This window comes from Lacerta agilis, chromosome 11 (assembly GCF_009819535.1).
Source record: "Lacerta agilis isolate rLacAgi1 chromosome 11, rLacAgi1.pri, whole genome shotgun sequence".
In the NCBI taxonomy this organism is placed as follows: domain Eukaryota; kingdom Metazoa; phylum Chordata; class Lepidosauria; order Squamata; family Lacertidae; genus Lacerta; species Lacerta agilis.
This window is the reverse complement of record NC_046322.1, coordinates 41,935,944-41,950,869: the sequence shown is the minus strand read 5'-3', so window position 1 is coordinate 41,950,869 and position 14,926 is coordinate 41,935,944. Positions and strand designations below refer to the sequence as shown.

Here is a 14,926-nt window from a genome sequence, read left to right as displayed (position 1 = left end):
AAAGATTATGGGAGCTGTCCTTTTTCAACATCTAGAGGGACACAGGTTGATCAACCCTGCTACAGGCAATATATTAACCAAGATTTTAAAAATTTGTAACAATTCAAGAAAGGACAGAAAAAAATATATGAAAAAGATACACTAAAACTGGCTGTGTAAATAAGGGGGGAAATGATGGTGAATAAGGTAGTGATTATGAGAGAGCAAGAGATGAGTGTCTTTACACTAAGCTGTCTGCTGCCACAGAAATAGCTGGAAAAGTACACAAGCGAAAACACTGCAGCTGCAATGATGTGTCCATGGAACCTAATACTAAAGTCCTTATAATATTCAAACCTGCTTTGGATAAGCTACAGAGGTTAAACATTGGCTATTATGAAGATAACCAAACAATTTGTTCTTCCAGAAATTGTTAGAAAGCCCCGAATTTGACAAAAGACCCAAATTATGCTGAGCTGTATTTTTCAACTAATCCTACTGAAGACAGAACCAGTGTTAAAAATACCCCAAACCTATTAAAATAGTAGCAAACAGGAGTCCTTGGAATGTACCAATCCCCATCTCTTATTGGATACTCACTCTATCTCTGCCACAACCCCTTCTGATCCTGCTTGAATATACTCTTACTTTTTTTCCCTCATCAACACAACTAGTTCTGCTACATTCCCATCCTACTGTCTTCAACTCTATTCTCATCTCACGCGGTGCAGTTTTTTATTCTTATTTTAATATTCTCTCCATTGAACACATCACCAAATGGATTTTTCATGTAAAAATGAAGTTCACTTCTATCCTTTAGCTAACTTAGGAGTATCCACATTTCAGTGAATTTCATTTGCTCTCCCTAAATGCAGCAGAGCGCATGCAGAACAGTGCAGTCATGCAGAAAGAAGTGTCGCCTTCTGAAAAATACTATGGTAGCCAAATCACCAAGAATAATATTCATTTGACTATCAAAAAAATGTCTGGGCTTGACCAGGGTATTTTTTTGCCTTCTAGTAATAATATCCTCTGACACAAGGTAGGCTGACCTGGGCTCCAGAAATAAAATACTGGTGCCCAATCCATTAAGCCTTTTCCCCCTGGCCTTGCATAAAAAGGAGGTAATCCCCAGATGTCTCATAGCAAGATGGATTGAATGACTCATATCCATAAAGCTAGTGGGGGTGGGGAAATAAGATTAATACTATAAGCACAATTTTTAAAGAGGGAAAGTCAGAATTGTTCTAAAACACCAGGGTTATTCATACCAAGCTCTCTGGCTATAAGACACTTTTCTCATCACCTCCCGAGTTCATCCACATTAAGGTCCCATACAAGGTATGCTGTAGCTTATTTACAAGAATGTTTTTTTAATTGGTTTTAAATCAGAGCAAATCGGGTTTAAACTATATGAGAGTCTAAATGAATGTTTAAAATGTTCCATATGATGAAAACACAACTAGACAACAATCATATTAATATATACATAGCAAAGGAACAGCAGGAAATAATGAAAAATAGATCTGCTTCCAATATAAATGGACAATTTGACTGATGATAATTTATTATTATAGTGGTTTATAACACTGCCTTCCACAAAAAAACCCAAATTTATAACCATAAGCTTCTGTTTTGAAGCCATAAAAATAATGCAGAATTAGCAGCCATTTTAAAATAGTATCAAAGAAAATTCCCTGTATTAATCATACAGTATTTTAACTTGAAAACCTGGCAACATCAATATGAATTTGATAACCATGCATGCTCCTTTCCCTTAAATTTACACATAATAACAATCTGACCAAGATTTGTACTTGCTTACAGTGCAGAACATTTAAATTCTATCTATATGGTACATTCCTTTGTAACAGATTAAAGAGCATTCATCTCCTCCAGCACAAAGCCTTCTCTGATTTAGTGCACCTGAAGGAATCCATTCGTGCACAATTATATTGCCATAGCAGAATCACTATATCCCACCTCCCCAAGCACCATATGTTGAAGCATTACTTGTAAATAAAATGTTGACTTTACCTGACTACTGCCAGCAGTTGCCACGCTGATTTCTGCTGCTCCTTGACCTTCATTTTGCCTCTCAGCTTCATGCGAGCCTGCATCGTGCTTGCTTGGAGGTGCCCTCTGTCAATGTAAGAGTTTGCGACATTACGCATAGAAATGGAGTACGCTTCCACTTTAAGCTTAAAACTGTGAATACGTCAATGTTGTAGCTTCATGAACCACTCAACTATGCTTTATTTTTCATAACCTCTAGCCTCAATAATTAGCAGCCGAGACCGACCGCCTTAGCAAAATTGCAGGATGAAAGTGAAGCATGTCCTCTGAGGATTATAGCTCTAGAAGACAAAGGATTTGCTGTGAGATACAAAACACCATCCTCCACCAGCTGTGCTCACATCACTATCAGAAATGTAACAGAATTGGAGCAAACAACTGTCTCCTCTGCAATGTCACATGATCTATGCACTTACTGGAGGCTATGACTGGAACAGTTAAAATATTACTTACGCTTCGCAATCAACTAGAAACACCTTCTGGGTGGATAGCCCAAAATACACATAGTACACCCGTTTTGTACTATTTGGAAGCTTTCCACAATTTAGTTATAGCATGACACATGCCGGAGCATCCATCTTAACGTGAAAGAAATTTAGACAAGTGGTTTGTCCCCAGACTAATCATTCTGCAACTCAATGAATAAAATTGGGCAACGTAACAGTGCTTTTTCCTATTAAAAAAGCAAACCAATATATATAAAATAAAATCCAGATTTCTTTTCATACCATCTTAACTTTAAGGTAGTGAAATTTTATTTTTAAAAGTGACTCAAAGGCACAAAGAACTGCATACGGAACTGGAGATACACCTTATTTGGTTTTTTACTGTCTGAAGCTTCATTTATACATCCCTTATCGAAAAAACCCCTATAGAACAGTTTTAAAGGAATCACTGGCCCTACTATAAAAAAGGTTAGATCCCTACCACCTACAAACATTGTATGGCCATGTGCATTTCAAGAAGTTCAGTGCTGTATTAGACTGTGCGGTTCTATGGCTGAAGCTAATGGCAATAATTAAATTGAACATGGGGCTATTAGAGAATAAGATAGGAAACAAAATAATCTACAGTAATAATCCAGTATATTCAATCTTTTTCTCTCCCTCCCTCCATGATAAAGTCAGAATTCAGGGACCTCCACTGAAGCTAAATGTTGAAAGATTTAGGAGAGACTAAGGAAGTACTTATTCACATAGTACATAGTTTATTTATGGAATTCACTTCCACATGATGTAGTGATGGCTACCAGCTTGGATGGTTTTAGTGGATGATTAGATGAATTCATGAAGGATAAAGCTAGCCATTGTGGCTAGTAGTCATTGATATGTTCTCCTTCTGCTACAGGGGCAGCAAGGGGGATACAAGTGCTTTAAAACAAAGTCAAGTGGAAAATTCTGAAGGAAGTCAGAGGACAAAATGCATGGCAGCTCTAATGCTTCAGCACTCGGCAGGCAGCACCATTGCTAAGATCTTGCGAGAGACTTCCCAGAGCCTGTCCCAGAGCTTCCAAGAGCTCGGTAAGCAAGTCTGAGAACTTAAAAGCTCTATCTGTGCCAAGAAAACCCAGTGCTCTCTGCTTTGCACATGCTTGTGCAATTTCAGCTGGTCAGCTGTGAAGCATGTAAAGTTGAAATTGCACAAGTTAAATATGCACAAGATGCAAGCTGACTGCATATGTATCTTGGTTTTCTTCCCAGGAGCTCAAGGCTGTGATCACTGTCTCTCCCCCTTCCTTTTTTTATATTCACAACAGCCCTGTGACATAGGCCAGGCTGAGAGTTGGTAGTTCAGATATCCATATACTTAAAAGTATTTTTGGCCAGTTTTCATTTATAAGGGTTGGCCAAAAAATCCATTTGGGTAATAATTATAATAATAATAATAGTAATAATAATAATTTTTATTTATACCCCACCCATCTTGTAAACATCAGACCTATGAAACATTGCAGTTAAAGCAAGGAAGATTCATTGCTGGCTTCCTTTACATTATCTTTGAATGACATTACCTAAGAATTTAAGAGAAGTCCTGCTGGACAATGACCCATCTAGCCCAGCATCCTCTTCTCACAGTGGCCAATCACTTTTCTATGAAATGCCTGCAAGTGCAATGACACTCTCCCCATCCTATGGGAATACAGCAAACTGTATTCAAGCAACTGTAAAGCCAGAGCATAGCCTTATCCTCCATGAATTTGTTTAATTCCCTTTGAAAGCCAGGCAAATTGGTGGCCCTCACTGCCTCCTATAGGAGTGTTTTACACAGTTTAACTATGTGCTGTTTGACATATATTTGCATCTTGCTTTTTTATCCAGCAACTTGTACATTTCCCTCCCCTCCCAAACTTTTTATATATGTAACAGCCCTGTGAAATAGGCTAGGCTAGGCTAGGCTAAGTAAATATATGTACATATGCAGCAGTTCTTGCCACTGGATTGTGAGACAGGGAGGGGGTGGTGGTGTAGGGACCCTAATCCACACACAGCATACCAGGTCCAGGAAATCCTGTTGGCATCCCTGGATTATTGCCAGTTGCTGGGAATCATGAATAGGAAGAGTGCTTTTACACTTAGATCCTGCTTGCAGGCTTCCTACAGAAATCTAGTTGGCAGCTGTCAGAACAGGATGGGCCTTTTGTCTGATCCAGAATGGCTCTTCTTATGCTGTTATGTTTTTATTAAATGTGAGTTACACTTATATTGTATACGACATTACACAGTGATAGAAACACGTTTATATAAATTAATCAATTACATTTCAGAGTAAGCCTTCTCGGCTTTCTCCTGCTCCCCTCCCCCACCAAGACATCTGTCAAGCAAGCATGCCTTCAAACGTTAAGAAAGAACCTACTGAAAATAGCAAGCAGCAGAACTAAGCTGAACACGATAAAAAAACCCACGAAAAAGCAAAAGGGAGTTGGGAGGGAAACTTTGTATTGGCTGGGGAGGAGTAATCAAACATACAAAATATGCTAATTAACCAAATTATAAAGAAAAAGCAAGCGATAATCTTTATTAAAAAAAACTATCAGCTGCATTAAAGTCATTTTTCAAGCTTAATTACTGGGGGTGGAGAGTTTAGGGGACAGTGGGTCAAACATAGAAAATATATTGTGTGTGCGCGCATTTCTGTGTTGAGGGAGACCCACATACCTCTTTTTAAAGTTTTTGGATAATGGAATTTGAGACACACAATTTGACAAAGACCATCTTACCAGCTTAAAGAAACGAGGAGGGGAGTCACAGCAGACTAAGAATCTGCTACTAAAGACACAGAAAAAGGTATTCATACATACCTATGCACAGCCAACACCTAAAAATTATGGCTGGTAGCAAGAAACAAGAAATAATTTTCCAGCCCAGTTAAGCACACAAATCATGTTGTTGTATCTTGGGATGTATGGTCAGGGAGATCTAATACAAGTAACATAGGGAATCTTAATTATCTTAGTGTTTTCCAAGCCAAGCTGGCTGTCTAGCAACTATCTTAACAAATATTCAAATCACTGAATTCCATTATTTAGACATCTATAAGTTTCATTTTCAGCAAAATGTAACCATCTTTATAAAGTGCTGTTTTACTGAATCGAGCATCTCACCCCTCTCCCTTTTTACAGCTAACCACTGCAGTGTTGTCTGACAGCAATGAGGCCAACATAATTAGTTTCAATCTTCTGTTAAAAGTTTGCAAACTCTTGTTTGAAATTAATCATGGTAATGCCATAATTTATTTAAAGCACTTATATTCAAAGCAGCTGAAGAAAACATCATACAACAACGCTGCCATACCAAAAAACCTATACAGATCTAATAAAAATTTACAACAAAGAAGATCAAAAACCACCAAACAATAATCAATCATGGGTATAACATCACTAAAATAAAAGCTAAGGGAACAGTCAATTAAAAACTGCCAAGTCTTCGAAATCAGTCCAGTATTGGACAGATGTCTAAAAGAAAAAGTACTGGAGCCTGAAATGTAAGGGGAAGTGGTGAATGGAGTGAAAGGAGGAAATATGGACACGAGATAAGAAGGAAAGAGAAACGAACACACGTAGTACTCCAGACCTTCTAATCATAGCTTAGAGAATGGGATAGGCTATATTTCAGTGGTAGAGCATATGCTTTCATGCAAAAACCAAAACCAAACTCAGATCGGCTCCCTGATATTGCCAGATAGGGTGGGAAAGGTGTCTGTTGGAAACCTCGCAGAACAATTACCAGGTAATGTAGACAAGCAGTGGGGAACTGGATACAACCTGCCAGCCAGATCCTGGGTTTCTTCCTGGCAGGCCATTATAACAGATGGGCAGAGCCCTACCCACTTGCCAATCACCTGATATCAAGTGACCAATTTTTCCTTTGTACTGCACTATAAAAGTAAATCCAAGCCAAGTGAGGCTTGACTTTACTGTCAATCATCTGACAGGCAGTGATTTCAAGCATGCTTTCTGAGGAGAACAGCTGCTCACTGGGAACTCTGTTGCACAGTCAATCCAGCAGGCTTGGAGTCACTGCCTATCAGCTCATCACATGGTCCACTTTGGGAAGGAGTAGGCTGTCCCAAAGAGGTGCCAACAAGTGCCTCTTGCCAATGCACAATTGGAAGTGCACTTTAGGATTTCCAATTGGGCACTGGCACTTGTGTCTCTGCCTGCCCTGCAACTGAATGCAGCTTCCTGTACATATTTTGTCAGGACCTCACTACAAAAGCTATAAAACTTCAGACATGGAATACAATTGCTAGCAAAGGGTTCCAAACTCTCACAATAATTAAAAAGGCCATAGGTCATAGAGATTAAAAATTCTGTACACATCTATACCTGAACTCTGAGCATGTTCTCTCTCAGAGGCCCAGAGGATTCACTAAAAAATGAAGATAAAAACACCAACAGCACAATTTATTTGATCTCATGGCCGATCTAGGATTGCTGCGCTGTGGCTACTTTCAAGTTTCTCTCTTATGACTGATGCCATGTAGCAAGAGTAAACTGTAATGTATCTCTTATTGATCTGTTTTAGTGATGGATCATATGAGCTACCTTGAATACCTCATGCTCGAAGATGAAAAGCAGGATACAAGTTCTTTAAACAAGGAAGCTGCTGTCTTGACTACAGCAACACAAAATTGCTCAGCCACAGGTGAGTAACCACAGAGTTATTGGTTATTTATACAGAAGGTGCTCCTTGTTCAGTCAGGTCTACTTATTTGTTTCAAACATGCATGTACAGTACATAAATAAAGGGCGGGAAATAAATACTAACCTCTGCTTCAGCAGCTTGGGATTGCAAGAGTTGTCTTATACGTAGAATATCCTTTTCAATTTGCTGAATTCTAGCAACTCTCACCTTGGAAAAATGAAGTTTAGACACAGTTTTATAACCTTGTTGCCTACCCATCCACAGCAATCAGAGCCGCCCAGAGTGGCTGGGGAGACCCAGCCAGATGGGCGGGGTACAAATAATAAATTTTTTTATTATTATTATTATTATTATTATTATTATTATTATTATTATTATTATTCAAACTTTTTAAAAGCCTCCATTGCTATCAAAAGGTGCCTGTTTGTAAAGGATCTATGCTAGACAGAAAAGGGTTAATTCTCCCCTTCCTGTTGAAGGCTGATCCCCCACCTTTATGAAGCAATTAGGTTTCTTAAAAGCTCCACTAGTACCAAATGGGAGTGTTTCAAAAGCCTAATCACTGCATGGGGAAGCAGAACTAAGGAGGGAAGAGAGAATAGTGTGTGTATTGCAGGACAGTGAAAATGTATGGATGCATGTGCAAGGATGAAAGAGAAAGTGCCCCCCCTGCTTTTGGTTCTGCCCCCCCCCAAAGGTTCCCCATGAGTGAACATAGGTTCCTTACCCCTGCTACAGGCAGAGAAATATTATTTAGTGAGGCAGTCAGAAATTTATGCACTATAGTTTTAGGAAAGCTAACTAAGTTTACTGTTGGCACAGACACACTTTCAAATTTTATAAAACCTTGTTATATAATTACCTGTGCTCTTTTCTCCATGTCTTGGCAAGTGCCTAGCTGTTCTTCCATAGCAGCTCTGATCTGCCTTGCTTCATACTCCAATTGTCTTCTAGTCATATCTGTCTGCAAGGAGAACTAGAACCAAAACACATTCAAAACAAAAAAAACAAAAAAATTCTTTCAGTAGCACCTTAGAGACCAACTATGTTTGTTATTGGTATGAGCTTTCGTGTGCATGCACACTTCTTCAGAAAACACATTCAGTTATGCTGCTGATAACCCATTCATATAATAACAATTAATTTAAAATCCTATGTCTATAATTTAGAACACCACCCCATTAATGTATCTTGCCCAATATGACAAAGACTGCAACATTGGCAGAATGGGGCCATTCATAAAAGAAAATCTATAAAAATGTAAAAGGCCATTAAAATATTTGCATGCATTTTGCTGACTTTTTAACTCCCTTCCCTAATGTAGTTAAGATACCATCCCAATATCTGCAAGCTTGAGGGTCCCATTATTCCTCCACTTTCCTTGTTGAAACTTCTTGGGATGTTGGAAGGACAGATACTGAAGAACACTAGTCAGGTAAGGAATCCTCTTCCCATTCACACAGTTTCTTTTTAGCCTCACCTGTCTTTAGATTTGTGGAATGTGGGAAGTATAAGAAGCTACACAGATTGTTTTATTTTAATACTGAATACTTGAGATATATTGAGTTACAAATTTAAACAAAAAACAAGGATGCCTTGAGACCTTGCACACAAATTCAGCCTTTCACATTTTTATATTTTAGCTCCTGCCATGAAGGCTAGCAACTTTTTAAAAGGCAGATCTCAATAAACTAAGTATCATGTCACAATTCTAGGATATAGATGAAGCATACAGATTTAGAGAAAACACGTAACTCTGAACCCCTATAGTGGTGACTGCTCATCTACACACAACTGGCTAATCTCCCAACAAAGCATAACAACCAAGTCTATAATGCATACCAATTATTTTTGAAGTTTGGCATCAAGTTCCATTGTAAATCATTCTGAGAAGCAATTTTATTAATGCTAACATGAAGACTACCAAATAAGCTAATGATTCTACTCCCACGTGGAAGACAAGGGGGAAGAGGGACCAGATAGCTTGATATTTTCCCATTCTATGCTGATATTAATGGAAGCTGGTATTGGTATGGTTGTATAAGTTCTCATTCTCTGTAAGTATGTATGACCTTTTGCATAAGAGTTAATTTTTAAAACACCAATGTTGGCAAAAATGCTCCAATATTGACCACAGTGGAAAAACTTTAATATGGAAATGGATGGAAGAAATTACTATTATCCAATACAGAGGAATGGTGATGGGAACTAACGGATGTAAAGCTAATTATTATTAATAACAACAATTTGGGATTCTCTCTTGGAATTTTCATTGGAAGAAATGAATGATGCGGCAACACTTTGACTAAAAAGAAATATGACTTAACAAAGTGGAGAAGATAGACTGAGTGCCTTAAATAGACCTTTTCTAAGGTAACCGGCAGACAGAGAATCAGAAGTTTCCCCCACCTTTATCTTTGGTGTTTCTTATCTCTGTGTTCTTTTCCTTCCTCTTTCCCCCCATTTCTCTCTTTCTTGTCTTTTTTATTCTAGACATTGTTTTCTTGTATTGTGAAAACTTTTAAGAAAAACTGATTAAGAAAAAAATGGAGCTCACAAAAGTGATTATTTCCCCGCTCCACTTTACAGCCTCTTGTGCTCTCTGAAAAGCATCCCCAGAGAGTCAATCAAAAATCATGGGTGTGTTGCTGCAGCTGGAGTGGTGAATTGCCTAAAAGTGGACAGAATAATTTTGCAACTGTGGAGTGCAAAGATGAATTGGGGCAATTCTGTCTTCTCACTGCAGCAGCCCCATATGTCACAGCCCACAATGTTTGGTGGGACCCCACCCCACCTCTGCAAAAGATTTCTCAGGAGCTGCAAGGGAGACTGTGGTAAGGATTCATTGTGTGAGCTGCTTCCACTTGTGCAGTGTTGGGAACTGAATTTATATTGATTGTATTGGGCTGAATATGTCACTACAATTACCACTTACGTTTTCAGTAAGAGGAAGACTATCTATCCTCTTCGTCAGATTCTGAAGCTGAGCATAATACCAGTCCTTTTCTTTTTCCTCCTTTTCAAGCTCAGCTAGCAAGAGAGACCTATAAACGAAGAAGCAAATGTTAGTCGTTAAGCTCTATTAGATGCCAGAAGTTGTCCAATTGCTGAAAAGGTAAAAGGTGTAGATAAACTGTCTCTTCAACATCAAGTTGAAAGAAATGCGACTTCTGTGCGTACAATGTGGAAATGGGTTGGAGAACATTGTCATTTTATGTAGGACATACGATAGCCGGGAGTGCCATAGCTTTTAGTCATGAATCATCTCTGCTGTGTTGTATCTAACAAGAAATGAAATGCTCAGGGTTTGACACAAATCTGAGTCAAAATGCCTCCTGCTGAGCCAGTTCAACTAAAGTACACATTTTAAATGGAATAACCAAATAAAGTTAATTGACTTTACAAATGTGCTTTCATTATTATCAGTGTTCAATTTGCAGCCTTTATTAGAGGGAAAGCTATATGAAGCATACATAAAATCATTTCTATGAAGACAAAAAATTTTAAAGGACTGCAACTGACAAAAAAAAGACCTTACTCAAATTTGTGGAAGAAAAAAACTGAGGGGGGAAAAACCACAAATTGCTTTCCATTATGATTCCATGACTTCTGACTTCCTTTACACTATCTATCTTTACACTTCCTTTACACTATCTATCTAGAAGGCATTTCCTACTTTTTTTCTGAACACAAACAAAAAAGAAACTCAGAATAACACAAGCATAAAATCTTGACACAGTTGGATTACATTCCATGAAATGCCTTGAAGAAGAGGAACGGCTTAACCTGGCAGAAAAAAGAAATCAATTCTGGAGTCAGGAAAGCATAATTCAGATGTGCATTCTATAGACAGGGGGCCACAACCGAGGAGGCCTTTGCCCCTTGATGCCACTCTCAGAGCCTCTGTCAGAGGAGGCATCTGGGCAAGGGCCTTGAGTTGTACCTTGTATTATATATTGTAGTATCTAATTATAAATCACAATAGAAATAGCTATTAATGCAACAAGATCAACAGCAATGAATAACTTGAGTTGCCAAATATCTATGCTTCAACTGTTCAAGAAAGACAAAATCAAGTTTATAATTTAGAATCAATGTGGCATATGAGATAGTGTTAGCTTTGGATGAAATGAACGTAGATTAAAATCCTCACAGCGACTGGCTGACCCTAGCAAGCTATTATTACCCTAACCTCTTTCATCGGGTTGTGCGAATAAAATGGAAATACGCAATCTGTGCTCAAAATCTTTGGTGGAGGGCCAGAATATAAAATGTTACAAACTTTATGATTATTTTATAGGTTGTCTCTTGGAATGTTGTTTGTTCTTTTCTTACACACTACATTATACTGTAAAGCCACACAGACACTGATACTAAGTATTTTGTCTACTCCTATAACCCATAGCCAACAAAGTACAAATACAGAATACAGAATATGCCGTAATTCCTAGCTTGCATCCAAAGATTCCTGTTCGTAAGCAGAAGGTACTTTCATGGTTGCACAATGTCTGGTTCCCTTTGTCCTCCCTCTGCTGACCCCTGCATATCTGAAAAGCCACCCATGAGGAATGGTGGACCATCCATAATGCTAAATGATGTCCCTGCATAAGTCACCTCCCCATGAATACCAATTAAGGAAAGAAACATGGAGCTGCTTTGCTTTCAGAATATCCTTCCCATCAAGCACATGGGTTGGCACGGGTAGCTTTTGTTCAATACAGAGATCTATGAGCAGAGCAGCAGATTGTGCTCATGCTGGTGGACATATTCACTAGTGTTCTGCAATTTCGTTTCAACATGCAATCCCAGACTTATAGAAATGGAATCATGATTTCTTCAGAATATCAGGCAAGACACAGGACTTGAAATATTTTGTCTTGTCCCCTACCCAAAGAAGAGAGGGGGCCTTTAAAATTGAAGTATTTTTCATAAAACACATAACTATGATAAAAAAACCATTACCTCTCTTTCTCCAATTCTTCTAAATAACCAGTGCTCTCCCTGCTTCCATTCATAAAACCTCTTCGAGGAAACGATCCCATGGGAACAGGGCTGCACTCTCCTGATCGACTAGAAACTGACCCTTCCCGGCTTCCGTACGAACGCATGGATATCTTTGGCCTTAACTTCACTCCAGGGAAGTTATTGCTGTCCAAGTTCAATTCTGAATGGAAATACAAAGTGCCGGATATATAACATATGTAAAAGCCATTTACATCTTAATTTTTAATCAAGGTGTAACTTTATCCTCGTAACAAAATATTTTTTAAAAAATTAAAGTTGCAAGAGAAAGGAGATATTGCAATGCCATTGGCATGCCTGTTTCATAACTGTAAAGCCCATATTGTTAAGCAACACCCACTTTAGGTGTGAAAGTTTAACAAGTTTATGTGGCAAAAAATACTTAAAGACCCATATGGTAATCTCTGATCCAAGATAAACAATTATTTACATTGACAACTTTTGTTTGGCAAAACTGTGTTTTTCTAAGTTTACCTTTAAGACGTTCCAGCAAATCAATCTGTCCAGATGAAGCCATTGCCTCATCTTCAATACTTCCTTGCAGCTGTTTCAGCACCTCCTAGAAAATAAGAAGCAGTACACCACAGTGAGATACCAAGTTACTATTCTGTAACATCTCCCACTCCAACAGCAATGTCCCCCCCCCCCCAAACTAAACCTTTCTCCCTCACCCTTGGCCAAAACTGGTTAGTTGCTTTTGCTGAAACTTTTAGTAAACAGTTTTACAATTAGGGATTCAAAAAAGTACTTGAAATTTCAGTACTATTCACGTGGATTATAAACAGAAGAAATTCACCCCAAAATTGATTGTAATTTTATTTTATTTGAAAACAATTATAGAACAGTAAACATTAGCAATACATCAGTGTACAATAAAAATGCAATACATAATACAGATAAACACCAGTTTTCCAAAAGAAATCTGAAACCGCATGAAAGTCAACTTTTAAGTGAGGAAAGCATGTAGAAAAGAGGAGCTTTTAGTATCTAGTGAAATGTTGTAAGGTCAGAACCTGTCTAACTTCAAAGGGCAGTATATTCCACAAGGCAGATGCGCCATTACACACAGGGACGGATCTATCGGTACTATGAAACTAATGAAGCTTAAGCTTCAGGGCTCCTAATCCCGAAGGGGCCCCCAGAAGTAACATTAGTCCACACTGCTTTAAAAAATGGCTCTAGTACAGTGTTTTTCAACCTTTTTTGGGCAAAGGCACACTTGTTTCATGAAAAAAAATCACGAGGCACACCACCATTAGAAAATGTTAAAAAATTTAACTCTGTGCCTATATTGACTATATATAAAGTAATTCTCTTGAATTTTTCAATTTTTCCCACGGCACACCAGGCAACATCTCGCGGCACACTAGTGTGCCACGGAACAGTGGTTGAAAAACACTGCTCTAGTAGACCCAATTTGAGTTGCATGACTCTCAACTAATTGTTATTATTGTTGTTGTTATTATTATGTACCGTATTTTCTGGCGTATAAGACGACTGGGCATATAAGACGACCCCCAACTTTTCCAGTTAAAATATAGAGTTTGACTGCAGATTCTCCACCCTGCGTATAAGACGACCCCCAACTTTTGAGAAGATTTCCCTGGATTAAAAAGTAGTCTTATACGCCAGAATATACAGTATATAGTTCAACAATCACAAAGTTTTAAAGTCAGTAGCACAGATGTTGCAAAGGTATAGTGATCTGTCTTGGAACCACCTTATTGAAGAAGATAACAGTGATTACTCAGACCTAGTTGCTGGTTGCGAAGGCACCCCCACAACAGTTCAAGCTTCAGAAACACCCCAAAAATGTAGGTCCACAACTGACTACACTGAAGGACCTAGTCTTTGATTCTATAGTGTTCAAATTTTACAATTGTATCTCACAGGATCTCGGCTACTGCGTCCCAGCACTCACTCAAAGTTGGGTGCTGACACAAGAGATATTAACATTCAATGTATGCAGCCAATCTATTATAAACTGGTTTGTGAGCCTGATTCCTTGTTCTATAGAAATTCTCTAAATTTGATTTTCCCCTCCATCTATCTCTGTCTGAAAGTTTCTCTAACTTAACGCCAAATCATCTGTCATCATTTGCGGCAAGCGTATTTCTGATTAATTAGTTAAAACCTAGATTCATAGCTTCGGTGTTTGTTGTGGTTAAGTTTGCTATTTGCACAAACAGGGTTTCAAATTTCTCTCAAATAGGGCAAAAGCCACTACCCAGTTAGACAAGAACACTTTTCTGATTGTATCATTGTAGGTATCGATCGTCCTCCATATTAGCCATCCCTTTCCTGCCTTTTTGAGAATGGTTGCTTCCTTTCGCCATTTTTATATCGGAAGCCTCCTCAGAGTCCTCAGTAAAACCGCCTTCAATTTCCTCCCTAAGATCTAATTTTACAAGCTTACTTTTGGGTCCTCAAAGATACATTAATGAGTCTGGAGTTGTGTAGCTTTAATCATATGCTTGCATATAACAACCACTCAAAGCAATTAAAGTCCTGGGGCAAGGAGAAACATTAAATTATGTCACCACTTAGTGCCTCAGCAAGGGCTGCTCCTCCCAAATTGGTCACCTTTTAAGATATGGTAGCCAATTTTTGCATGATGTTTCCTGAGATCAAGGAAAACTCCCCCCATCTATGTTTGGATACTATATGAATCAAGAGGGCAGACTGAACCTTTCAAAACTTCCCAG

The 14,926-nt window shown here is 38.4% G+C and overlaps 1 protein-coding gene across 3 annotated transcripts in view; it reads right to left on the bottom strand.

The window, feature by feature from the left end:
* The window catches only part of APC (APC regulator of WNT signaling pathway), a 58,155-nt gene that overhangs the window by 18,916 nt on the left and 24,313 nt on the right, over positions 1 to 14,926 (bottom strand). For all 3 annotated transcript variants that reach the window (XM_033163640.1, XM_033163641.1, XM_033163642.1), the window contains 6 exons: positions 12,696 to 12,780; positions 12,162 to 12,363; positions 10,135 to 10,243; positions 8,062 to 8,175; positions 7,323 to 7,406; positions 2,017 to 2,121 (listed from right to left, as the gene is read on the bottom strand). In XM_033163640.1, the coding sequence (XP_033019531.1) occupies positions 2,017 to 2,121; positions 7,323 to 7,406; positions 8,062 to 8,175; positions 10,135 to 10,243; positions 12,162 to 12,363; positions 12,696 to 12,780 (699 nt within the window). The remainder of the gene's footprint in view (positions 1 to 2,016; positions 2,122 to 7,322; positions 7,407 to 8,061; positions 8,176 to 10,134; positions 10,244 to 12,161; positions 12,364 to 12,695; positions 12,781 to 14,926) is intronic.